Source organism: Xiphophorus hellerii, chromosome 5, assembly GCF_003331165.1.
Source record: "Xiphophorus hellerii strain 12219 chromosome 5, Xiphophorus_hellerii-4.1, whole genome shotgun sequence".
Lineage (NCBI taxonomy): Eukaryota > Metazoa > Chordata > Actinopteri > Cyprinodontiformes > Poeciliidae > Xiphophorus > Xiphophorus hellerii.
This window is the reverse complement of record NC_045676.1, coordinates 27990253-28010210: the sequence shown is the minus strand read 5'-3', so window position 1 is coordinate 28010210 and position 19958 is coordinate 27990253. Positions and strand designations below refer to the sequence as shown.

The window sequence follows — 19958 nt, the reverse complement described above, 5'->3', positions numbered from 1 at the left end:
GCTTCCTGTCGTCTTCTTCGTCGTTTCCGCCAGCAGTAACATCTGGTTGTTGATCACGTGACTCGTGTGAGTCGGTTTGGCGAAATACAATAATTTCGATACATCCGAAGAACCACCTCAAAAACGTTTTATCAAAAAATTTGAGTTCTTTACTAAATTGTTTCCATTACGCAAATTTATTTTCATGGTTCCAATTAATTGAAACGCAGCTACTCTCTAATTAGTATTTCAAGAAATGCTGACTCGGCTGAAAATGGACTGAAAAGAAGTTGTGCACAATTTTTAGGGGTGATAAGTTATTGTTCTGGTGAGTGTTTAAGTCGTTCACCTGAACTAGTTTCATAATCTGGAAACTTTCTTAAACTGCCATGCAGGTTATAGAAGATAATAGTTCAAATAAGAAAAATAACTGATGTGTTTGTCTTTGTATAGTTTTTGATTTCACTGAAAAGTCTTCACAAATTGCTTTGTTTTGTTGCAGCAGATGTTTCTCTACGTACGTGAAGAAGCTACTGCATAATAATTATTTCATTCATTAGTAATACAACCTATTAGGCACTAAAACCCAAACAGACTTTCAGGCTCTTTCCTTCTAGCTGTTTTCCTCCCTGAGACGTCTTTGATCACAAAATCAATGCTGAAGCATGTCTACAACAGTAATAATAACCTCAATGACAAAAAAAAAACAACCTTTTATTGTAACTGATAATTAAGTGAAATGTTCGGTTGCAGAGTCTTCCGCAGCACTTTCTCGTTCTACAATATTCATATATGAGAACTCTCTCTGTTGAAACGGCATCATTACGACAAAGTTGTGTTGTTTTGCAGATTTCTTTCAGGACCATATTGCTTTAAAACGCTGCATGTCGCCAACAGATCAAGGATTAGGTGTTGTGCTTTCAGTCGAACATTTGGAGAAACAAATAATTAAGCACGGTTTATCACTTTAAGTTATACGGGGAGATTATACTCACAATTAAGTTAAGCATTTTCTAAAAACCTTATGAGAATATGCAATGGCATAAAACATGAGAAAGGCAACCCTCACAAGACAATGAAACAATGTAAGAAGTGTATCAGCTCAGAAAAAAACAACTGTTTTTATTAACTTTTGTTTTACATTGACGTGTCACATGTTTCCCATACCTTCTCATAAAGCAATGAATTACGGCAATTGAGCTCTTGTTCTGGCTGCAGACCAGTTTTGCGTGTTTCCGCTGTTATTTTGAAGAGTTATATTCAGTGAGCTCCATGTCTTTGGACATTACAAATTACCTGCAGAGCAGAATATGCTAAAATATTATCATATGAATGTTTTGGGGGGGGGGGGTCAGCGATTCTTCAGAGTTAAAATTTGAACAATAAATAAAATGTTTACTGAAGCGTCGAACTGCCAGAGATGGAAAATAAATGCAGGAGTAACATCTTGTTAAATCGAGAAGCGTTCTGGTTTTAACGCAGATGTAAAACTGATGTTGTATCTCGTTAAAACCAAAACATGTCCTCATTTTAACTGGAAAGGTTGTAACAGTAAAACGGCAACACCTTGTGAGACGCTTGGAAGGAACAGTGAGAAGTCGGCGAGTCAGAGAGAGTCCCTTTATGCCTTTTTAAAAAGTCCTACGGTGTCAGAAGAATGGACGTTTTTGTTGTAAAAACAAGAAACGTTCTTGTTGTAAAAATACGAAATGCTTTGAGCTTTACGTATTGTTACAAAGTGGAACTTCAACAAATTAAGATATTAATGGAAAAACGCATGTATTTCAGTGACTCACAAGTTGTGACAAATTCCAACAATAGGTACAAAAAACAAAAAACTGCAACTAGTTCCTACATGGTTAATATCACGCGGATCCTCCTTTCAATCTCACTCTGGCATTAACGGGCCGATACATTTCTGCTTGATGCAACGGAACCCGCATGCCTCAGGACCGAGTTGGGAAGACACTGCAGCAGGTCTGGAGATTCAGACAAAAAAAATAAAAAAATCCTCATCCCTGAACGTGGCTGACATTTTCAGAGGAAAAACAGGAATGTGATAAATCACAAACAAAGCGAAGCACGTTAGACGGCGCGCGACGAGCAAAACGACCGCGGATCACCGTGACGTGAAGGCTGGACGCCGTCATTCAGTTTGAATTCTTCATCTCCTCCCCTTCTCTCATTCTCCATCCCTGGGGTCTCTTCAGTCTCCTCTCACCCCCCCACCTCCTCCTCCTCCTCTCTGCTCCTCTCCTGGTGAATTTGCATGCGTGGTTATGTAACAGAGAGAGCAGTCGGCCTTCATGCTGCTGCAGTTGCACTACGAGACGCAGCCATGCTTCGTTTGACCTTACGCTGCACCAGCCACTGTTGGTCTTTAGCTTCAACTCGAGCTTTCTCGTCTTACGTCGTTTACGCTAGAGCGCTGCGTTTCCGTTCGCCAGCTAATTGCGCAGATTGGAATTAGGAAATTCAATTTGCTTTATGGAAACACTGTAATTTTGAAAAAAGAATCAGTTTGTTTTGTTTTGTCTTTCTGATGAAAAGTTTTTGCACTAGGATGAGGTGGTTTTTCGGCCGTATCGAAATTAGTGTATTTTGCAAAATTGTAATGGAAGCACATTTTTTCCCCATCATACGAGTCACATGATCAACAACTAGTACTGGTGAAAAAGACGAAGACGACAGGAAGCGGAAGGATGTTTTTTTTTTTAATGATTCATCGCATAAACAAATCTGTTCACAAGTGATTTTAATTGTGGTTCTTATTTAATTGAATTGTAAAATTGTGTTGTTTTTTTACATTAATGGAATATCGACAAAGTTTAGCCTACATTCTGAATGGCAACGCAGTTAATAATAGTTTGGTCTGGAAATAAGAAAAATCAAAACCCTAAACAATGTGACAAACATGATTCATGATTCATTAACATATATCTCCAAAAAACAAATCATTATGCCGTAATCCAATACACATTATGCTTTGTACGTTTATTTAAAATCTGCTTAAATCATCTGTTCTTGGCACTTTAAGGTGAGCGAATTCCTAATAAAACAGTTCCCCATTTTACAGCTTCTGTTGAAAACAAGAGAAGTCTGGAATTTTGATAGAGTTTTTTATTCAGACCCTACTTTTAATAAGAAACAGATTGTGTTTTATGATGGTGAGAAAAAACTAGAGACAGAATGCCTCGTTGTGTGGAGATCCTGTAAAAACTGGCAATAATATAGAAGTAAATAAAAGGCTTGATAAAGTCATTTATGTGCCAAATATTGTACCCAAAAAATTAAGTTTACCAACTTATTTGATTATAAAATGTGACAAAGTAATATTTTTTAAATTGTTAACAGTATTATATTACTACTTAATTTTCCATTTTTAAAAAAAATCTCTCTTTCATTAGTTTACTTTTTTGTTTCATTATTTATTTTTTCTCTTTTATCATTCTGTTTTTAATACTTTTTTTTTTCTTTGTCACATTATTTCTTCCTCATTTTCCATATTCTGTATTTAATTCGCGTCAGTCAGGAACAAGCTCATTTGTTATTGCTTTACGTTGGACGGCGTTGTAAATGAAATGCAGCTCAACGACGACGCCAAGCCTGCTCAGGCGGATTTTAACTCCAAAGCCACATCCACTTTGTACGGAAATGTTGGCATGTTGTCTGGACGCGAGGACGTTTCAGGTCCATTTAAAGACAGTGAGCGTCCTGGGTGCTATTTTTTAGATATTTCTGTTTGGCTTACAACGTTCAGAAACAGTCAAGTCAAGTAATTACTAAAATGAATAAGGACACTCTAAAGTGCAAAGTTATTCAGGCGCACAGCGTGAGGGATTTTTATGACATTTAAGCACAGATGTTTATGCTGAAGATTTAAAAAAAAAAATCTTATTAAACATAAGATTTTTTCTGATTTTTATTTCTGGGGGTCAGGGTGCGTCTTTTTCTGTGAATTGGGAATCCTGCATTGGGATTTGGATCCCAACCTAAATGCCGTGGGAACGGGCGGCTTAAAATAGACACCAGGTCACAAGACTGTTGGAAGGATTCGGATGGAGTACAACTGAGGAAGCTGATCAAATTAAGACCGGAGACTGACGGTGTAACAAAAGTAGCATGATCAAACATGACTCTCATATCTTTCTATGTTCTGAGCCATTGTTTTGTATAAATGTTCAGCAACTTCAAATTTAGCCAATTTTTTAAAATGTTTCTCGGGGTAGTTACGGTTTGGTGATATTGTTTTATACATTTTCTACGTTCTTTAACTTCGTACGTGGATTGTTCTTGCTTTTCATCTTCTGTTTTAATTAGAATTTGATTTGAAGCTGAGATTTTTGTTGAATATGTCTTATTCAACTGCAACAGAGCATTCAGTGTATACGCCTCTGAATGACTGACATTTGCTAGTTTGATAAAAGAGACGACTAAATTAATGTGACGCCATGGAGACAAAAACTAGGCTGTAATAATTTCATTCAAAAACATGAGAAGCAGGATGAGAGAAACAAAAAAACATTTATTAGCATCTTCTGAAAAATTGTAAATTTGTGGGGTGTCGTGTGTAAGAATATATATTTTGATATATAGATAATACGTCTGATACAATGTTCAATAATTTCACCAAACTTTGACCCAGGACCGCAGAGCATTCTGGGGAATCTAGGTACGTTCTGGGGACAGAGGAAAGGCTTTAGCCGCTCAAACTCCCACAGCTTAGCTAAAAAAGGTTCGAGGGATCAGCTAACTCACTCACTCTCTGGTTACCTAGCAACAACCTGTTGAGTAACTGATGCAGCAGTAGTTTCACGTTTCTCCAACGTGCCTCATAACTGCATAAAAATAAAAATAAAACGTTGTGGGGTTAAACTGTGGATTAAACAGGAACGGTCACGACACCAGTCTGACTGTATTTGAGATATTTAAAACAAAAAACTGATTAATGATTATTGATATCGGCGGATATAACACTCTGTGATCGTGATACATTTTTAGTCGTATTGTCCGGCTCTATTTTTTCTGCATGTCTCTCTCTCCAGTCTGTCCATGAAGGCCACAAATAAAGGTATTTGTTGTGATTTCCAGATGAAACGTTTTGTGATACAAAATCCCATTGAATGAAACTTGACGAAAACAAACTTACATCTCAAACATCTGCTCAATCCTAACATCTAAAACTCACAAAGACGGAAACCAAAAAGAAAAACCTGACGACTCCCAATTTGCTCCGAAATCGCCGAAGCAGAAGCGCTGCGGCTGTGTTTCTGTTTGTGTTGCTAAAATTAGAAAGCCGGATGCTTGTTCAAAATGCTAATATTTCGGGTCGGGATACTAGGAAACACGCGACGTCACCCGTCCTCCCTCACCCCCCTTTGATGACGTCATCTGACTCATTTCTGCCTCTGCTGCTATTTTTGGCTCCCGAGTCCTGACATTGGGGGCATATCACGATTTACATGAGTAATATGGCATGATAATGACTGGCAGGCTGTGTGAACTCCTCCGTGGGTGGGCGTGTGTGTGTGTGTACTATAGTCATTACAAAACGCACAACATCTGCACATATTCAACCAGGCACACGGAAACGTTCGTCCGATGGTCAGCCTACAGCGCTCGCTCTGGTTACTTTCTTCCATTCCAGTAAGATCGGTGACACGATTCCGTGCTTCTCAACCTTGCATGCAGATGCACACACACACACACACACACACGTGTGCGCGTAGAGCTGCTCCCTTGAAGCTGTTTCACTGAGTTCCTGATCCCACATGTTCTTTGCTGCTGGGTTCTCCTTCGTGGGCGAATTTATGCATGTGTGTGTGTGTGTGAGAGAGAGAGAGAAAGGGCGCGCATGTGGCAGAGCGAGCAGATTGTTTGTGCATGAGCAACGTGCAGTGTGTATAGGAAACACCCCACTTTAGAGAGTGAGTGAGTAGGTGGTAGGTTGATCGATGAATGTGTTCACTTTGTAGCTTGTTGAGAGAGGATGAGTTTCTGCGCGCGAGTGTGTGTGTGTGTGTGTGTGAGATAAAGTAATAGGAGGGTTTATGCACGATGGATTGTGCATACACATTAAACTGTGGGTTTGTGTGAACCTGGGGAGCTCCCATGGCAATGTCCACCCCCGCCTCCATAATTCAGCAACAATTACAAGGCTCCCCTTTGCTGCAACTAATGAAACCATAAGTCAGTGAGAGACACACACAAACAAACACACACCACTGCAGCAGAAGCATCCAGGAAGAGGAACGAATAAAGGGACGATGGAAGGAGAAGATGCAGGACTGACCTCTATTGCTGTATTGTGCATCCATTGTACAAGTGTGGGTGTTGCGTAAAGTTAAACTCAACCTAGAAATGTAGTTTAAGTTAAGATTTATAAGCAAAAAAAAAACATTACTGAGCTGCTAAATTCTTTTTTTTTTGACCATTAAGAAAATCAGAATCAATGACAACCTCATTGAGATTTTCTACCCCGTCCTTTTGGATAAATAGACTTGACTTTTGATTAATTATAATAGACCTACTTCGAAACATCTCTGACTCATTAATCTCGTAATGTCCAGGGGGGGGAATTGAAACAATATTACGAACCAATTTCATGGCAGTAAATAGTCTAGAGTTAGTAAGCCTCCCATGAAAAACTCAATCACCTCACAGTCCTGTACAGTCAAAACAGGGGCAGTATTTGGATGAAGTTTTAGTACTTGTATAGTGCTTTACCAAGTCCAGAAGACCACAAAATGCTTCGTGCTACATTCACACACACATTGATGTGCCAATGGTGGCAAGATACTGGAAAATAGCCACAGCTGCGCTGGGGCAGTTTGATAAGAGGAGAGGCTGCCATGCACCATCACCACTGGGCCCTCTGGTCATCACCCACAGGCAAGGCGGGTGAAGTTTCTTGCTCAAGAGCAACTGGCAACCCATCCATTATGAGGCAAATTCCTACCAGTGTAGCCACCAACAATCATAAGATGACAAATTTGCTTTGAATCTTAGTTGCTTACCGCATCAAACATTTGGACCCCATTTATCCATATGCACTATTTTTCAAGTATTTGCTCATTGACCTTGCTGCTTATACGATTTAAGTGGCATCTCTTTCCTAATCCATAGAAATTAATATTATCTCGGCCACCCTCTGCAGCTATGGCAGCTTCTGCAAAGACTTCCCACGATGTCAAGAATCGTCTTCACAGGAATGTTTTAGCAATCCTTCTAGAAGCAGACTTGCGAGGCACTGATGTTGTACAAGGCAAGTTCTTCCTCACCAAACCCACTGATGCATCTCTTTATTGACCTGGCTTTGAACAGTGGTTCAAAGTTAAGTTGGAACATGAACAGGCCATTCCCAAACAGTTCCCACAAAGCTGGGTACATTGCTCAAAATGTGTTCGCGTGATGCACTAAGGAACGAAGACCCCAGGTCCAATTCCTGAAAACAGCCCCACACCCTAAACTCCATGCTTGCTGACAATCTTTAAACTTGATGCAAAGAAATCACACAAGTGCTGGTCTTCTGGCAAATGCCAAACCCAGACTCGTCTGGTATATTTCCAGACAGAGGAGGTCTGATAGGTCAACCTGGAGAACGTATTTCCACTGCTTTGAAGTCCAGTGGCAGCAGGCTTTACACCATTCATTCCAACACTTAGCTTTGATAATGGCTCCAGTTGATCAGTCCATGAAACCAATCCCATAGGGCTGGTCAATAAAACGACAGTGATACCTGTTGTGATAGACACTTGACCAATATCAATAGCAAATCCATCTGATACAACCATGAACCAGAACTGCACAGCACTCTGAAGGATGTAGGCAGAGGAAAGGCTTCAGCCGGTCAACCTCCTGCGGACCAGTTAAGAAAGGTTGGTGGCATCAACTAACTTACTCGTTCTTTTGTTACCCAGCAACAACCTGTTGAGTAACTGATGTGGCAGCAATTTCAAGTTGCTCCAAACACACTCGAGCGTGCTCCACTCCTTGGAGTTCCACGCATACTTGAGACGGACTCAGACCAGACGTCCATTGGACACGTCTGCACAAAGCTCCCAAAACACGCTGGTGTACTTTTCTCTTTGAAGGTTTGCACATATTGCACATACTCTACGTGGAACAATGTGGACTTGAAGTCCACCAGACACTTCTGCACAAATGTAATTTTTTTTTTTACTAACTGCTGCAGTCGTAGTGAGGTGTGAGATCGCACTACATAAGCTGTTATATTTTGTAGCAAAATAAGTTCATCTCCATAGCACATAATCTGTCTCCTAACTACAATTTGGCAGTGAAACATTCCCGTAGTATTTATAATGGAACGCGTGAATGTGGTTCCTAAAGGCATTTTCAAAGGGTATCCAAAGAAAAACCAGACTTGTAGGGTAAAACACAGCTTTCCTTCATGTATCTTGTTGGATTTCTTTCATTCATCTATCACTACACACAAGCAATGAGCTTGATGCGTCTCTTTAAAACACATTTAAAGGTGTAGTCGGCAGAGAGATTTACCAAAAATCAGTTATTCTAGTAATCAAACTGACATAAATCAGAAAACCAAACCAAGTATGTACATGCCTACAAAACCAATTTACACATTTAGGGATTTACTATTCACTATGACTGAACATAATTCAACATTTAGGCTCCAAAATAACTACCAGTGAATTACTGACTCTCTTAGTACAAAGTGTATGCTTCAGAAGGCTACAAACATACAAACATACAGTAACTTTTTGACTTGAATAGAAAAATCCTTATATCAGATTGCCTTACCTGCAGATTCTGTAGATATGTGTGAAAAGTTTGAGTTTGTATGCATAGCTGTGTGAGTGGCACAGTAGACTGTGGAAAGACAGCATTATGTAAAAACGCGACATCAATCAACAACCAGAAAGACGGAGTGTCAGCCTCCACGGCGGCCTCAAGGAGGCTTTTAAAGGAAACCAAAAACATACTGAGCGTGTCTCTTGATGCCGCTGCCATGCGGCGCATTCGCTCACAGCTCAATCCTCTCCGTCGTTCTGTGTGTCTATGCCATGATGTGCTTGGTGGCAGGGTGTGCCTGGAGGCTCGCATATTTAAAAAAATAATAATAATAATCCTCCTTTTAAACTGCCTTCCTTCAGCTTAAAGCACAAGTGCAAAGAGAGCAGGGAGAGACAGTGAGACAAAGACTGCTGGAGGCAAAGCAGCTTCACAGAGAAGTGAAGGCCTGCAGTCTTTGTGCTCTTCCTCTCGTCTTCCCCTTTGCCTCTCTGCTCTCACATTTCTCTTTAATATGCAGGGGGGTTTTTTATTTATTGTTTAAAAGCAGTTGTATTTTCACAATTTCAGGATTTTTTTTTTTTACACAAGATTTACCTTTAATGTGTCTGTTTTCTTAAGCTTCAATTCAGGCATCTGTTCATACAGGTGCTAGCTTCGGCAAGTCAGAATGAATTCGCATGATGGATTTTCAGCTCTGTCTACATCCACTACCAATATAAATCCTATCAGACGCAAGGACAGGGGCTTGGAGAAAAATATTCATGCTCTTTAACTTTTCTACTTTTGTCACCTTGCGACCACATACTGCAGTTTTGTTTGGAATTTGACTAATAAACAAACATGAAGCAGTACATCACTATAAAGTGAGAAAAAGAATACCCATTTTTCTAAAATTATGAAAAGTCTAGTCTGCATTTGTATTCATCCCCTTTAAATCTGACTCCTAAATAAAATCTAGTGCAACCAACCGTCTCTAGACGTTGCCTAACCGATAAAGTACACAAGTTATTCTAAGGAGGCTATTAGGGCCCAGACTTTAACACGTTAATTCCAATTGATCAAATAATTACATTGATTTTAATGCAATAAATTTGAATAATTTTAAATAATTAGTCACTTTAATTATTGCAAATGCACTAAGGGAACTTTTGCATTTCTGGTACACTCACAAATCTGACGCACAAGCAATATTCACAAATAGTGATTCACAACTGGGGGTTCATTTTTGCTTCAAAAAAAAAAAACGATGGGTAAAAGTGTTTGACTTTTGAAACTGAAATTTTGAGTTGAATCTCTGGAAGACATTGAAATTTTCAACTATATTTTCAACTTTTGGAGTTCAGAAATGTCTTCATTTTTGCCAGAAATGTACTCCTTTTTTCCCCTCTTCCTTTACATACAATTGCGCTAATACGACATCGGACAAATCTCCGGCCTGTGCGCAGCGGTAAGCACCGTTTCTTTTGCCTCTTTGTCCCACCAGGTGCCGTACGAGCCTCCAGCATCTTCCCCATCCTGAGTGTGATCCTTCTCTTCATGGGGGGGCTCTGCATCGCCGCCAGTGAGTTCTACAAGTCACGCCACAACATCATCCTCAGCGCCGGCATTCTGTTCGTCTCTGCAGGTACGCAGGGAGGAAGAGGAAGAGGAGTGGGGGAGGGGTGATGACAGGAAAGGGAGGAAGGGACTGGAGGAGGACGAGTAACGGGCCAAGAGAAAATGAGAAATAAAGTTTGATGGCGCGAGGTGAATTGACATTCTTGAGTAATAATGAACTCCTTTAAAAGTTGGAATTTACAACTTCGACAAGGTGGATCAAAAATACAAAGTAGAAGTTTAGACTTGATGATGAAAATTTACCGATGACCGCCAGTTGCCTGGCGTTCGACGAACGTGTCACGAGTGCCTCAGGAGGAAGCCATGCGGACTACGAGAAGGCAGGTTGCCATTTTCGTGAACACTTTGTGTCTAACTGTGTGCTGCGTTTCTAGGCCGTGGCCTACTGCGCTGCGCTACATAACTAGTTCTCCGACGAGTTGAGAAGTCTGTGTTGGTCTGTGGTTTTTGCTGCGTCTGTCTCTCTTTCTCACCCTGTTGCTAGGCTCGGAGGAGGCCACTGGGATCGCACTCTAAAAATAAGGCGTCCCTGATACTCGTTTACTTTGATCCATCTCAATCAGGTCTTTGAAAAATCAGGGAAACAAGAATTAAAACAACCTTTTATTTCAAGCACTGTTCTTCAGCTAGGTTTGATTTGTCATTTTGATTCCAGAACAGATTGAAAAGATTTACAAAGGATGTGAAATAAAACGTTTTGTTTGTTGTTTAAGTGCTTTAGAAATAAAGTGGTATGGCGTGTTCTACCTAGAGCCGCACTCTGGCATCATGGATGGACCTAGCATTACATTATATTGATTTACATTCCTGTTGGGAGAAGGTTCTGCCCGCTGAGATACAGTCATGTCCTAAATGCGCTTCGTGCTCAATAAGATGCAAAGATAGAAACAATCCTAAAGTTAAAAACAATTCCATCTTCTTTCAAGAGTTCTTTTTAAGTCATCCTTACTCTTTATTTTCCCATTAAATGTGTATTTTTCACATGAATGTGAACATAGAGACACAACGTAATTAGCTACAAGTAAAGGGCAAAGACATATGTATAGGTCAGAGATTTTCAATATTGAGAAATAATACATTTTACATTATAATCTTCTGCTCCTGCCAGGAACAAACAGTATGGTAATCGAGACAATTTCTGCTCAGATGGGTTTTCCACAGATAACCTCTCAATGAGAGTTTGGTTTAACTTGTTAAGGAATCATCTTTAGTGCTCTTAGCTTCCCCTAAGTTACTTTTTTGTGGATAAATTCTAAAGTGCTGATTTATTTTTAGCACTTTAGCATTAAATTCCGTTAAATACCACGTTGGTCTAGCACGTTGGTAGAACTACGGTCTAGTGTTTTATGGTTAGTGCAACTAGCTTTTTGGTTATTTTTTTTTTATTCCTTTATTTAACCAGGTAAACCCCGTTGAGATCTAGATCTCATTTTCAAGAGGGACCTGAGAGGGTTAGCTACTACTGAATACTTAATATTGCATTAGAAGAAAATTTCACTTGTTAATACCACTCAAAGTACAGCTGGACATTTGATAGCAAGGGTGCTCACACTTTTTCAGCATGCAAGCTACTTAGAAAATGACAAGTCAGAACACCCACTACATGCTACAAAATTACTATTTATTTGTTAATTTGTAGAATTTGTTTACAATTTTATTGAGAATTCTTTATATGTTTAACTCCATATGAAAATGAAAGGTTTATTTCTTCTTACTTGGTCCAGCTTCCCCACTTACTTTTATAACTTTTCTTAAATTTAAGAGAAAAACCAAGGGCTAGAAATTGGAGGTTACTTGCTAGCCAGCCAGTTCTGCTGCATTTAGCATCATTGTTTGTGCATGCACAGTGACCTAGGTGTTATAAAAATTCTCTTCTTCTTATGTTATAATGCTGGTTGGCAGCAACTAAAGGATCTTTACCGCCATCGGCTGGTATATGAGGCTGTATATCAATCAAGTCACAGGATGGATAATAGACTGATTTTTTTTTTTTATGTCATGTGATCTACCCGCATTTCCTTGACAATCAACTTGTAGATTGCAATCACCCTATTGAGCACCCGTCTTCTACTGCCCACAGACATTCTGTAACTTATGTTATTTTCTTAATACAGAAATGTGTTTGGATTTTTTCTGAATTTTATTGATTAAATTTTTACTTCTCCTTTTCAGGACTGAGCAACATTATAGGAATCATTGTATATATATCAGCCAACGCCGGTGACCCTTCAAAGAGTGACTCCAAGAAGAACAGCTACTCGTACGGCTGGTCCTTTTACTTTGGCGCCCTCTCCTTCATCATGGCCGAAATGGTGGGTGTGCTAGCGGTGCACATGTTCATCGACCGCCACAGAGAGTTGCGAGTTGGCGCACGAGCCGCAGACTACCTCCAAGGTGCTGCCATCACGCGCATTCCGAGCTACCGTTACCGCTATCGGCGCCGCTCGCGCTCTTCGTCCCGCTCCACGGACCCCTCGCACTCTCGCGAGGCCTCGCCGGTGGGCCTGAAGGCCTTCGGGACGCTGCCTTCCACCGAGCTGTCTATGTACACGCTGCCCAAGGGCCAAACGGGCACCCCAACAGCGACCTATAACTCTACGGAAAGGGACCACAACTTCCTACAGGTCCACAACTGCGTTCAAAAGGACCTCAAAGACTCAGCGGCCAACCGGCGCACCACACCTGTATGAGAAAAAGGAAGGCGGACCATAGATTTTGGGGGAGAGTAGCAAATGAAAAATACTGGAGGAAAGAAGGGGAAACAGAATTAGACTGGGGAGGAAAAGGGGGACGGAGGGGCGAGTAGCAGAGGTGAGTTTCTGAGCTCTTCAGAAGTCCTCAGATAATCGTTGAGCTTCTGGTTAAAAGAAAAACAAGAAAAACCATAAAGAAGTAAAATTGCATAAAAAAAAAAAAGAAACATGCATGATTTTCCCATGAACAATGTTTAACAAGTTTTAAACATGTTTGAGGAGGTTTATAAATCAGGAGGGGGGTGTCTGGGGTCTGTGGCTGTCTCAGGGCTGTGGATCCATGGAGTGGTAGGCTGGGCCAGACTGCCTTTATGAAGGTTATTATGCTTTGTTTTGTTTTTTTCTTTAATTCCTAATCGAAATCTACTGGGTGCACAATTTGCCCCTTTGGCCCAGCCTATGAAACTGCCCTTGCACTGTCATACCACACGCCCTCTTACACACACACACACACACAGTGTAGTCCCATACACCCTGCTCCTTCGTTGAGTTGGCGTTTCCTCTTGATTTCGTTCTTTAATCGCATTAAACTGTGAACCTACTGCGGTTTGGGATTCAAGCAGGGAGCAATTCGGGCCGCATTAAAAAAAAAAGAAAAAAGACAAATAAGTTACTACTGATTATATATAACTATATATGTTATTATATCATGACTAGCCTTCCCTGGTGCAAAAAAAAAAAATATCCACAAGAGAAAAAATGTAAAGTAACGGAAGAGTTACTGTAGTAAAACTAAAGTCGTCATGCAAACTGAAACCAAGATGGAGGATTCAGCATGACTAGTTTGTCTGTTGGACTTCTGCCTATTCAATAGAAATTGGTTAGTATTAGACACATTATCACATTTCTTATGATAATAAAATAAAAAATATATATAAAAAACAATTTGGAAGTCCATTAAAAAAGAAAAAAAAAAAACAACCTGCCATATTTGTTCAGGGTTAACAGGTGAAAAGTTGACCTTTTTTTCCGTTTGTCGTTTTTTTCTGCTTTAATTTATTAATGTATCTATTTATTTACTTATTTATTTTTGGCCCCTCGAAGGGGTAGCGAGGAAATGAACTGTGGGGCGAGGGGAAGAAGTTTCTCTGCAAACTTGAAGACGACTGTGGACAATGAAACGCCACTACTGCCAAAGACACACGGTAGTGCGTGAGAGAACACAGCTACCAGCGAGCTGAAGTGAAGTGACTCCAAAAAGAAGAAGAAAAAAAACAAAAACAAAGGAAAAGAAACAGAAGTTATCAACTTACATGCATGCTGATCAAAAAATAAAACAATCATCAAATCTGCTTTTAAGGAAACCCATCTTTTTGAACAATTAGACTATGGTACGAGTAAGGGCAGTGGAAAAATAGAAATAACTGTTACAGTACTGTGTCTCTTCCATTTTTCTTCCTGTTTTAGGGGTTGGGGCTCAGGGCTTCGGAGTCGGGGCTTTACTTTGCTTGGAACAAAAACAAAAACTTTGGACAAACGTATCAAGGCTATTTTTAAGAGAAGAAAATCTTTGCCTTTATTTCATTTTGTTTTCATGATCAAGTTCAACTCAAATACAGCCTTAGTTTTTTTTTTTTCCTTTCTTTATCTCAGTTCTCTTGCTTCTTTGGTTTAACATTGTGTTGTTGTAAATGAGAATATATATTTAAAAAGAAAAAAAAAAAGTCTTAACATCTTTCAGGGTGCCAAAACTGAATGAATCTGAACTTGGATGCTTCAAGTCCTGATGACGAATAAAAATTCACCCCTCCCTTGTAAGAACCTGAATGAGTGTGTTGTTTATAAGTGCTCAAAAAAAAAAACTAAACACACAATATATTTATATTTTTAATTTATCTGTGTTAGCCTTTACTTTGCTAAGTGGTTGGCGCTTGCACAGCAAGACTCTTATTCATCCAAATGTGATTCTATGATTAAGTTGGGAGCTAATAGATGTTAAACAGCAATTTTTTTTTTTAAATAAAATGTAGAAGGTTGGATACCTGCTACATCCAACGGCTTTGGTCTAGTCAAAGCCGTTACACACTTTGACTAGATCAGTCAGAGTGTGTAACGGCAAACCTGTTAAAACTGAACGCGAGGGAAACGATTGAGGTTTAAAACTAGACTTGTGTAATTTCAAAAGTTGTACAGGAATTGAATTCGTCTCAAGATGGCAGCAACAGGTTTAGATGCCGTTTCAACATAATGGCAATTTTTGATCAGAAAAAAATCATGCTTTTAGCGGCGAAAGGAGGTCTCGCTTTGACTGTCCGTAATTTCTGCTAGAGCAAGAGAAGAATATGAAAATGTTCGTTATTGCACGAGTTGTCCCATTTCTCTTAAAAGTGTTCTTTTCTAGATGCGGTGCGGCGAAATGCAGATCTTATGCTGCTGAAATTAAAATATCAAAAATATTTTTACAAGACTCTTACATGTATCATGAGTTCCTTAACATGGGTTCAGCTTCTGAAATTGAGGCTGCATACAAGCGGACTGGACACCGCTATGGCGCAGGGCATTCTGGGTAAATAAAACCAAAACAGACGCAAGCGTCTCATGGTCTTTTACCAACGACAAGAGAAATCGTACAACCGCTAAAATCTGACACTGCTCCATTTTTGTTCACATTTTTCAAAGACGGAAGTTGCGCTCAGTGTCTTCTTCTGAGGTTTTTGTGTCAATTCCTTTAAGAGGTCTTTGTGCAGCGCCACCACAGGCGAGGAAGGTAATAGGTTTTTCATATGGTTTGTTTGACCCAGTGCATTGTTAAAGTGAACCACAGCAGCTGAAAATATAACAAATGTAACGTTAGTCCCCGTTTGAACCGAGTCTACCAGACGATCAGGTGTGAAAACATGTCAAAAGGCTGCAGCGGAATATGATCACATCAGCAGTGATTAGAAAGTCCAAAGGGGGCAGGGGAGAAACAAATGCAGTAACTTTTAATTATTAAAGAGGTTTAAAGTGTGTATTTACTTCAGATGGATTAGTCCTGACCTTTGTTAAAAGGTGAGCTCCTTGTTTTGCAGCTCATAGGTCCGTTCCTGACCTATGAGCTGCAGTTGCCATGGCAAATGTGCTTATCTTGTGCCTCGGTGCGCCAGCTGGGTCAGCTGTCAGTCAGACCGACCCACCCAAAAGGTTTGGACAAGAATGGATCCTTTCTAAACTGCTGGCCAACACATCGTACCGTACATGCATGCAGGCTTCTCTAACAGCCGTCCGTCACATTATGATTTCTGTTTATTCGGGCTCTTGCTCACTCAGCGTGATTGTAACGAAACGGCTCAATCTCTCTAAAGTGACATGATGATTTTAAGCTTCAGGAACCAGCTTTCGGGAGGATTTGTTAATAATATTTTGCTGTGGAAACAGCAATAACACCATCTAATTCTTTAACATCAGCCCCTCTATCCTGCGTGCATCTTTTCAGCCATTTCTTTCTCCATCTGTCGCCACCTTTTCTCTCTCTCTCTCCCTCAGTGTCCTCCCCTGGTGTGAAGATCAGAGAGGCTGCCATGTCTCTCTGCAGCACTGCTGTGATCGCCGAGGGGAGGCGAGGGAGGAGTGAGTGGGAAGGAGGAAAGCTACAAGGGTCCGGGGCAGCTGTGGTGCCCGACTGAAACGGTGCCACACTGCCTCCGTCTGGCACGGAGGAATCCCGGTGACTGGAGCAGCCTTCGCTCGAGGTGGATTAGGTTGCATAATTCTTCCGCATAACAGAAAAATGTAAAAAAAAAAAAGATATTTTAAGCGAGAAAGAGTGTTCACAACCCTTTCAACTGTTTTTGGTTAGGCACTTTTCAGGGACACGATTCTTTTTCTTTTGTTGGGATTCAAATGAGAGAAAGCCACTTTAGGAAACCCTTAACCGCAACAATTCTTTGAGAAGCTAATTTAGTAACAGATTTTATGTGGTTATAAAGAAATAGCAATAGTATTCAAACAACAAATATGATTGAGTTCTAATTGGCTGTGTGTCCAATGATACATAGCTAGTACTATGACTACTTCAACCTCAAAGGCTGTTACAATCAGCAGGTCCTGCTGTGTGTTTTATGAGGTCAAAAGTTCAAAACCCTTCAAATTATCTGAAAAGCAATAACAGAAACAGTATGAAAGCAACTGATATATTTCGAAATATGCTACAGAGTCATTTGAATGCAGTTGCTATTGTTTTGTTCTTTATAGTTACTGCTTAACTTATTCTCCAATGGAAAACGGCAATTAAATTAATCTTCTTCGTTGTCGTGTTTGTGAGACTGGAGGTATTAAAGCTAATTATTGCATTCTCTGGTTGAGTCAGAGGGATGGCAGATTTATTTTTTCCCCCTTCTTGTTTTAGGAACAGCTGCTGTTTCCTTCCACACCTGCAATTAGCCAGCTTTTTAGGTCAGAGACTGTTTGAGGCTATAGAACAAGCTGTGCTGGGTACACACACACACACACACACACACACACACACGCCCATCAACACAGAAACAGAAAACCAGAAAGAAAAAAGAAAGTCTGCGTTTAAGGTCAGTTCAACAAACCACAGCGTTCATTTTAGACTTATTTCTACTGTTCTGACATGACGGTATAATTTGATGTTCGAAGTGGTAATCTGTCAATATCACCCCTCATTTATTCACTTAACTTGCGTGATGCAGAGACACACACACAAAGCCTTTAATTTAAAATTAAACGTGTCAAGACGTCGTCTGCAAGTTATTTTCAGTCTGTTTGGTAAAACTGAAACTGTTGGCGATCGCTTAAATGTTATTTTTTTGAAAGACCAATCTAACGTCATGAAATCGTCAAAGGAACGACTGATATAGCATTTGCGCTAATCTGGAAACCTTGATCGTTTCATTTATGAGGGTTGATGAATGGCATCAAATTTAATCGCCATTATCACACAAGGCCGTAAGCTATTTATTCGTAATGAGAAACCAAATGAAAAGATGAATGCCTTTACTTGTGCAATACTAAAAACAGAAAAGGAGTTTTTAAGATATTAATACTGACCTGAATAATCTGTCATCACTTTGTACTAAAAGGTTGACATTTATGTTTGACAAGCTTACACAAATTAGAAATCACAAAGGAGACTTCATAGGACCTACAATACAAGGGCATAAATACTAATTGTTGCAAAGAGATGGATCTGTTTGCAGAAAACTTTTGTGAAAATGACCTGACCTAAGCAGTTCTGTTTTCTTTGACCAAGTGCTTCAATATCTGTGGATATGAACAGGCTTCTCCCAAAGCAATAAGCAGCAGCCCACACTCTGTCTTGTGAAATTATTAAGTTTTGCTCCCAGGTTATATTCTACCACTAGAACACTAGAATTGCAACCGAGGTGCAAAGAATGAAGATCTGGAAAGATATAAAACTCGTTGTAGTTCAATGGATCTGTGTGTGTTTCGCTTTGTGTATTAGCGAAGTCTTCTAGTTCATGTATTTTGTTTCATCAATTATCTAGATGCTTATAAAGTCTCAAGAAACAACTCAATCAACAATTGACCTGTTTCAAGTGGACATTTTACACCTAATCCTTACTGGTTATTAAATGAGATCAACACAGCCTCCAATTAAAGTAGTAATGATATCATAAAGAGGCAGTATTCTGTAAAATCTACTTTTTTGAGCTTGACATAATGTCATATTGTTTTTCCCTCATCAAAAACATACCTGGAGGGTTGCTTTGATTTAATCTCCCGTGGAAACCACTCAGGTGTGTAAAACGCCTGGGTGGACCTAGCGCCGCCTTCCAGAAGCAGCTCCTCCTCGCGTCGGCGTTTCTGAGCTTCCAAATTGTTTGCTAATTAGCAGTAGCGGCAGTTAGCAAACACCTGGTGTGACCGCGTATCAGCTGAGCTCATTATATGAGCTATTTCTCAGACCAGCGCTCTTACGAATGTTTGCAAACCTTTCTGAGGTCTTAAGAGACAGGGTCCATTCAACCCCACGGGGTTTTACAAGGTTATTTTTTGTGGTTTTGGGGTCCTCGTGCTAAAACGGGGAGTGACGTGATAACGTGTTGACGCCAGACAGGAGTGTGGGAAAGAGCTGGAACTTTCTTAAAGAGACAGAGGCCCAATTTCATAGCCAGGTCAAATTTCTTTTAAGTCATCTTTGATATAATTTTTATAACTGAAGGTAACATAGTTACTTGATAGTCCTATAAAATTATACTATGTTGCTGGAAAACACATTATTTTGTCTCACACAAATGTCAGACACGTTTTTTTTTTGTAGTTTGAAAATAATTTATTGCATTCATGAATGAAGTTTGTACCTTTGCCAGCCACTTTATTAGGCACAGAAGTTTGATTCCTTGGTTGTAAAAAAAAAGTAGTGAATAAATTAAGTCACATTCTGCCTTAGTTGTGGTCAAATTAGTTGTCGCGGTAACATCTGCTCATCTAGTAGTTTTGCTTAGTAAATCGTGAGTCCTTGAAAGAAATTGATAAATATTATGAGATGTATGGTGAATTGTGTAATATAACATAATGTGATTTTTAAGAAAACAACTAAAAACAATGTGCCTGGCTTGAGCTGATCATGGCCTCATTTGAGAGGTGGCAGCTGGTCTAAAAGGCAGAGAGACAACAAGGACATGGCTGTGACCTGGTCTGAATGGGAGGGCGCTAATTAGGATGGTGATTACTGGTTGCTAGCGCCACACAGGGGCGCAAAAAAATACAAATATATAATATACATGTATGTTTGACAGCCTGGAGTAGAGGGCTTAACAGCACAACAAAAGAGCAAGCAAGATAAACCGCAAGAGGAAAAAACCTTAAGGCCAGGAGGAAAAGGTGAAAGCAGGAAAAAAACAAATAAAGAAAGTAAGAAGAGCAAGA

The 19958-nt window shown here is 39.9% G+C and overlaps 2 protein-coding genes across 2 annotated transcripts in view; both read left to right on the top strand.

Moving 5' to 3' along the window:
• cacng2b (calcium channel, voltage-dependent, gamma subunit 2b) overlaps positions 1-14880 on the top strand; it is a 69105-nt gene extending 54225 nt beyond the window's left edge. The window contains exons 3-4 of the mRNA XM_032561929.1: positions 10238-10378; positions 12544-14880. Coding sequence (XP_032417820.1) covers positions 10238-10378; positions 12544-13061 — 659 coding nt within the window. The 3' untranslated portion in view covers positions 13062-14880. The remainder of the gene's footprint in view (positions 1-10237; positions 10379-12543) is intronic.
• A 2661-nt stretch (positions 14881-17541) lies between these two features.
• syngr1b (synaptogyrin 1b) overlaps positions 17542-19958 on the top strand; it is a 33608-nt gene continuing 31191 nt past the window's right edge. The window contains exon 1 of the mRNA XM_032561927.1: positions 17542-17573. The gene's annotated coding sequence lies outside the window, so the exon portion shown is untranslated. The remainder of the gene's footprint in view (positions 17574-19958) is intronic.